This window comes from Gossypium hirsutum, chromosome A13 (genome assembly GCF_007990345.1).
Source record: "Gossypium hirsutum isolate 1008001.06 chromosome A13, Gossypium_hirsutum_v2.1, whole genome shotgun sequence".
NCBI lineage: Eukaryota > Viridiplantae > Streptophyta > Magnoliopsida > Malvales > Malvaceae > Gossypium > Gossypium hirsutum.
Genome location: NC_053436.1, coordinates 70360929 through 70368435, shown reverse-complemented (window position 1 = coordinate 70368435; position 7507 = coordinate 70360929). Strand labels below are relative to the sequence as shown.

Genomic DNA, 7507 nt, shown 5'->3' with positions numbered 1-7507 from the left:
CTCGATATACATAAAAGATATGGAATAAAAGTAAGAATGAAGGGAAACTTCAAAGGAAAAAAATCAGCAGCAAATTGGGGAAGAGAAAACGGCAGAGAAAGCAAAAGAAACGAGGGATTTTGGGAGAAGAAAGAAAACCAACAAAAAAAATAGAACTCTATTAGATTTCCCCCTCCCCCCCACTACTACCCAATCTTAAGTTCTTCAGTATTTGAAAACCACTAAAATTCCTTTGCAGAATTGAGAAAAAATATAAACTCCCCTGCTCCTGTAGGGATTCAAACTCCAGTCCTCCAACACACCAACACACATCTTAACCACCAAACCAGCAGACCCATTCTATTATGAAATTACAAATAATTTAATATAAGCCTACTAACTAGAAGTTAAGGCTCACTTCAGGAAAAAGCCAAAATTTGCCAAATGCAAGGCTTGAACTTGGAACCTCCCACGCACACCCAGAACAGTTAACCACTGAAGCAGATACAGACTTGTATCAGAAACTCATAGAAACAAGTTTATCAAATTTAGGGCGTTACAACTCTACCTCCTAAAAGAAAATTTCAGCCTCGAAATTTACCTAATTAGAATAGGTGAGGATACTGCTAACGCATCGCATCCTCAGGCTCCCGTGTAGCATCCTCAATGCTATGATTCCACCAAAACATCTTCACTAAAGGAATAGATTTACTCCTCAGAATTTTAACGTCGCGATACAGAATCTGAACTGTCTCCTCCTTGAAGGTCAGATTTGGCCGAACCTCAATCTCCTCAATAGGGACAATATGTGCTGGATCAGAGAGGTAGCACCTCAACATCAAGACGCGAAAAACATCATGAATGCAATCTAACTCTAGAGGTTGCTCTAACTGATACGCAACTGATCCCACTCGTATCAAAATCTGATACGACCCAATAAACCGAGGGCTCAGCTTGCCCTTGCAACCTAACCTCAGAATCTTCTTCCATAGTGAGACCTTGAGAAAAATGAAGTCCCCTACAGAATACTCTATCTCACGTCTCTTCAGATCAGCATAAGACTTCTACTTGTCAGAAGCTGCTTCAGTCGATCCGTAATCAGTCGAACGTTATCTTCAGTTTTCGAAACCAACTCCGGACCCAAGATACGTCGCTCACCCAACTAAGTCCAACATAAAAGAGTACGACACTTACGACCATACAGTGCCTCGTAAGGTGCCATCTAGATGCTAGACTGGAAGCTATTATCGTAGGTGAACTCCACCAATAGCAAGAACACTTCCCAACTGCCTTAGAAATCTATAACACAGCTCCTCAACATGTCCTCCAATATCTGAATCACCCTCTCCGATTGACCGTCTGTCTGAGGATAGAAAGCAGTATTGAAGTCTAACCTTGAACCCAGAACCTTATGAAGCTTCTTCCAAAATCGAGACGTGAAACGTAGATCCCTATCAGAGATGAGCGACACAGATACCCCATGAAGTCTCACTATTTTTGATATGTAGAGCTTAGCCAATTTCTGCAAAGAGAAGTCCGTCCTAACCGGAATGAAGTGAGCAGACTTGGTCAATAAATCTGCGATGACCCATACAGAATCCTTCTTAGTGGGTGTTTGAGGCAACCCATAAACGAAGTCCATCATTACCCGCTTCCATTTCCACATCGGTATCTTAACCAGCTACAGCAAATCCAAAGGTAACTGATGCTCAGCCTTAACCTGCTGACAAGTCAAACAGCGAGCCATGAAGTCAGTAACCTCTCGCTTCAACCTTGGCCACCAATATAAGTCTCATAGATCTCGATACATTTTATTTTCGCTGGGATGTATAGCATAAAGCTATTATGCGCCTCCCTCAAAATTGACTGTCTCAAGTCCTCATCATTCGGTACACAAATTCGATCGCAGAAACACAATACCCCATCCTTATTAATCCCAAAATCCATAGTAATACCACTCTCAACCTGACGGAAACACAACTCAAGAGACTTATCCTCTATCTGTTTATTTTTTATCTGATCAATCCATGTCAGTTTCACTTGAAGTTCTGCCAACAGACTCCCATCATTGAAAAGACTCAGTCAAGCAAACATCATTCTTAGATTGGTCATAGCCTTACGGCTTAATGCACCAGCCACCATATTGGCCTTACTAGAATGGTACTCGATAGTGCAGTAGTAATCCTTAAGTAGTTCAACCCATCTACGCTGCCTAAGGTTCAACTCATTCTGAGTGAAGAGATACTTAAGGCTTTTGTGATCAGTGTAAATGGCACACTTCTCACCGTATAGGTAATGCCTCTAGATTTTCAAAGCAAAGACAACTACGGCCAACTCCAAATCGTGCGTCAGGTAATGAGCCTCATGCGTCTTGAGCTGACGAGACACATAAGCAACCACCTTTCCGTCTTGCATCAGAACACAACCCAGACCCACATGCGACGTATCACTGTAAACCACGAAGTCCCTACCAGGCTCAAGCTGTATCAGAATAGGAGCTTGAGTCAGAATAGTCTTAAGCTTATCAAAACTCTCCTGCTATGCATCAGTCCAAATGAAAGGAACCCCCTCACGTAGAAGCTTTGTTATTGGTGCGGCGATCAATGAGAACCCCTCTACGAAACGTCGATAATATCCTACCAGCCCCAGAAAATTGCGGATTTTAGACACATTCTTCAGTTGTTTCCAACTCAACACAACCTCAATCTTACGAAGATCCACATGAATCCTTTTAGCTGAAACCACATGTCTCAAAAAGGTCACTTCTTGGAGCCAAATTCACACTTACTGAGCTTCGCAAATAATTGTTTCTCATGGAGAGTCTGTAGAACCACTCTGAGATGGTCATCATGCTTATATTTAGACTTAGAATACACCAAAATATCATCAATGAACACCACAACAAACTGATCCAGATAGGGCTGGAACACTCGGTTCATTAAATCCATAAATGTCGTTGGAACATTAATCAAACCAAAGGGCATCACTAATAACTCGTAATGACCATAACGAGTCCTAAATGCCATCTTATGCCGTCTTAAATCTCGATTGCATATCAATTTTAGAGAACACAGAAGCTCCTCTGAACTGGTCAAATAGATCATCTATTCTTAGAAGTGGGTACTTATTCTTGATCGTTACCTTATTCAACTGACGGTAATCGATACACATCATCATTGTCTCATCCCTTTTTTTACAAATAGGACAGGTGCTCCCCATAGAGACATGATCTAACAGCTCCTGAATATTAGTCTTAAGCTTCGTAAGCTCCCTCGGTGCTATTCAGTAAGGGGGATAGACATCAGAACTATACCAGGGATTAACTCAATCCCAAAATCTACCTCATAGCTCCGAGACAACCCCAGTAGCTCCTCAAGAAACACATTTGGAAAGTCCCTTACGGTTCTGATGTCCTTAATTGAAGAGTCCCCAAAATAAAAAATATTGACATAGGCTAAGAATGCCTCACACTCTTTCCTCACTAATTTTTCTATCGCCAATGCGGAAATCATGTTAGTCAGATAGTCACGTTGTTCTCTAATCATGACTACCTCATTGTCCTCCTCGGTCCTCAAAACAACCCTTTTCGTCGCACAATTCAGACTCACCCGATGTTTAACTAGCCAGTCCATTCCTAAAATCAATCAAACTCCCCAAACGGAAGCTCCATTAGATCAGTTGAAAACACTGTCCTTTGGACCTCTAGTGGAATGTCTCTATACAACTCACTAACCTGAACAGATTGCCCCAAAGGACTTAACATAGTTACCTCGTTATCAGTACCCTCGACTGGAATCCCCAAGGTTTTAGACATAATACTAGCTACATATGAGTCTGTAGAGCCTATGTCTATCAGTGCAAGATAAGGTACATTAAAGATTAAAAACATACCTATAATGACGTCCAGAGCATCTTTGTTCTCACGACGACGAACAACATAGACTAAAGTAGGCCTCCTCGCCTCAGTCGATCCGGTACCTCTGCCCGGTGCTCTCTGTCCTCGGCCCATGCCATTACTACCCTAGCTTGACCTCAGCCCCTAGGTGGCTGCTGAACTACCCTCGGTGGCTGTGCAGTGCCAGTACCCGTAGCTTTGCATTTTATCAGTTTTTAGAGGACAATCTCTGTCACGATGCTCAGTAAAGCCACATATTAAACAAGCCCCAGTAGCCCTCCAACATTCGCCTAGATGACATCTACCACAACGCCCACAAAGTGCCACCCCAGTAAGTGTAATAGGGGGCCCAACTCTCACTAGCCCATCAAACCTGACCTTTTTCTTAGGCCTCATCCTAGAATTCGAGGGCTCCGAATCCCTCTTAGCTTTTCCTTTGTCTCAGTTTTGGTACTCAGTGCGCTTTATCTCTTTGACGATCTTTGCCTTCTCAACCAGAGCAGAAAAATCATGCTCCCTCTGCGGAGCTATCAAGACTCGTAAACTGTCTCTGAGACCATCCTCAAATCAAACACAGTGCTCATACTCGGTTGCCACCATGCCTCGCGTATAACGGCTTAACCTCAAAAATTCAACCTCATATTCAGCCACTGAACGATCTCCCTAAATGAGATTAAGGAACTTCTGCCTCCTAACGTCGATGTAACTGGCTCCCACATATTTACCCTGGAGAGCCATCTTAAACAGATCCCATGTCAGTCGGTCAGGCTGGGTGCCCTTCTTAACTATCAATCACTACTGGTACGCCTCGTCATGGGGTAATCAAATAGCCTTCTTAAGCTTCTGTTCAGTGGTAAAGTCCAAATCGTACATAATTCTTTCTGTGGCCTCCATCTAATACTCAACCACATAAAGAGCGACTCCAGCGATGCCCTCAAATAACTCAGCCTTATTGGACCGGAGTCATTCCGTAACCGACCCTCGGCCCTCAAATCTAGTGTTATGGCTAGCAACCCTCTCAAAAATCTGTAGCATGGTTTGGGATAGTGCGTTGTCCCCAGTCGGACGATTATGAGACCCAGGCCCAATCTCTGTCACAGATGATATCAGCGTCTCGCTAGTATCGAGATTTGGTAGATTCCCAGATGATGACGACCCTTATTGAGCCCCTCTACGGCCTCTGCCACAGCCTCTAGTACCCCATCCACGAGTACCACGTGCGCTCATCATAAATTTTCAGAATTTATCTGTATTAACAGTTTTATGCATTAGTTAACAGTTCTGATATTTTATTAACAGATATTTTATGCAGTGCAGTATCAGAAGTTTAGTGTCTGTTATCGAGAATCGTATTCTCACTACAGTTTTTAGCATACACTATCTAGAGTGTTTTCAGTACAATATACTACCTATAGTTGTTTCAAACATATTAGTAGTATTTTTAGATAAATCTTAACAAAGTTTTAGAACACTAACAAGATCAGCGCCGGAGACTCAGTGTACCACATACTTATTCTAAAAAAAATATATATTTTAAGTCATTTACAAATCATTTCTTTAAAACCAATTTTAAAACCCAAATCCATAGCCGAGTTTTACAACCTGGCTCTAATACCACTAAATATAACACCCTAAACCCGGCCTAGACGTTATGGCCGAATCTGGCGATGTTACATGAAATGGAATTTGTAGTCTAATTCTTCGAGTGAAAACCCTTCAAGTTTATTAGACTTTAATTAACTCAGAAAAACGTATGTTTGTTGTTATGGTTCAAAACGAGACTTTTTAGCGAAAGCTCGTGAACTTTTTGTATCAGAAAACTGTTCGTTCTTAGGAAAACTTCAATTTCAAGAAAACGTCATGTTTTTGTAGTGCTAAAACTAGAAAGCAAAGTATAAACCCAAAATTTAAACAGTCAGTCCCAAAAGTCCTAATTACAAAATAAATACCCAAATTATTAATGAGAAACTAATTAACTAAAATAAAAATCGAATTAAAAATAGTACGTAATAGTGGTGGTTACCGCCGAGTCCTCCGCTACTCCGATCCGTTTAATGTTGGGGATTACCTGAACAAATTTAAACATAAAAGGGGTGAGTTTCTCAACTCAGTGTGTAATCCCCACAGATATCAAACATACAGAATACACATCAGAGATCATAAATAAACAGTCTAGGGTCGTAGTGCTTTACAGAATCGGTTGGGGCTTTAGCCCATCAAATATAGGATTAGATACAACTTAGGGCCTTAGCCCATGTTAGATACAGTATGTAGATAGAATATCAGAATCCTACCCACCAGCCTCTACACACCATCTCCATCCAACCCTACACACCATGTAGGGATAAAATTGACCCACCCATCCCTACACACCATGTTGTACCGAAATGTGACACAAAGACAGATAATCGCAGCTGAGTTGCCAGATATCAAGCTTAAAATCCTTACAAAATACTTCCTCCAAATATCATTAACCCAATCCCGATGCAATACAACATACAAAAATACATGTTATTATACAATATATCAGATCATACATTCAGTTTAGATATTTTAGTTCATGCTCGAATCAGAAATCAGATAGCTAGAATACTCAATGAGGGATCTACGTAGCGCTTACCGACTCTACGGTAGGTCCACAGTCAACTTGGGCGACCCGTGCAACCTTACAGATCCTTTCAGAGAAATGGGCTCACACGCCCATGTGGCCTGCCTGTATGGGCCTACACGGCCTAAATTAGCCTTGGCCGTGTGGATCACACAGCCTGGCCCAAAATCCCACACGCTCGTATGGTTAACCCGTGTGGGCCCACACACTCGTATGGTTAACTCGTGTGGCCTACACAGCCTAATAGGTCTAGCCCGTGTGTCGTAGACGGCCTTATTAGCCATCGCACGGTCGTGTCATGCGCCCATGTCTTGTGCACATAGCTTGGCTCGTTGATCACACGCTCATGTGCTGACACACGGGCTACCACACGCCCATGTGGCATCGACAAACTTGTTTTTTGTCTTTCATTGTATCAAGTTTTTTATGTTTTCGGGTACACACCTATAACGATTTCGCAGCAAACGCACTCTCGAGCCTTCCAGGACCTATATTCGACCAATTTCCACTCAATAAATCAGTCAACAATCAAACCAAACAGACTAGAAACCAGATTACTCATCCAAAGAGTGATTAAAACTTACCTCAACACTTCGAGTCAGTTTGCTACGCAACAATACTGCAAAAGCCTTACTCCCCACGAAATGCTGCTACCAAAACCCAGAAATTAGACTCACAAAAGTGAAGACATTCATATAAAAATGATGACAACCGAAAATATTACTTACCACACTCGCTATATACGTAAAAGATACGGAATAAAAGTAAGAAGGAAGGGAAACTTCAAAGGAAAAAAAACAACAGCAAATTGGGGAAGTGAAAACGACAAAGAAAGTAAAAGAAACGAGGGAGTTTGGGAGAAGAAAGAAAACAAAAAAAAAATAGAACTCTATCAGATTTTCCCCCAACTACCCACTACTACCAAATCTCAACTTCTTCAGTATTTGAAAACCACTAAAATTCCTTTGTAGAACCGAGCAAAAATATGAACTCCCCTGCTCCTGTAGGGATTTGAACTCCAGTCC

General features: G+C 41.8%; 1 protein-coding gene across 1 annotated transcript; it reads right to left on the bottom strand.

The window, feature by feature from the left end:
- Positions 1-605: 605 nt before the first annotated feature.
- On the bottom strand, positions 606-3611 carry LOC107894495 (uncharacterized). Its single transcript, XM_016819766.2, has 9 exons — positions 3293-3611; positions 2620-2714; positions 2308-2460; positions 2100-2208; positions 1900-2027; positions 1423-1660; positions 1239-1342; positions 1048-1141; positions 606-946 (listed from the first exon to the last, which is right to left on the bottom strand). Exons 1-9 carry the CDS (start codon positions 3609-3611, stop codon positions 606-608), a joined length of 1581 nt encoding a protein of 526 aa, XP_016675255.2.
- Positions 3612-7507: the final 3896 nt, after the last annotated feature.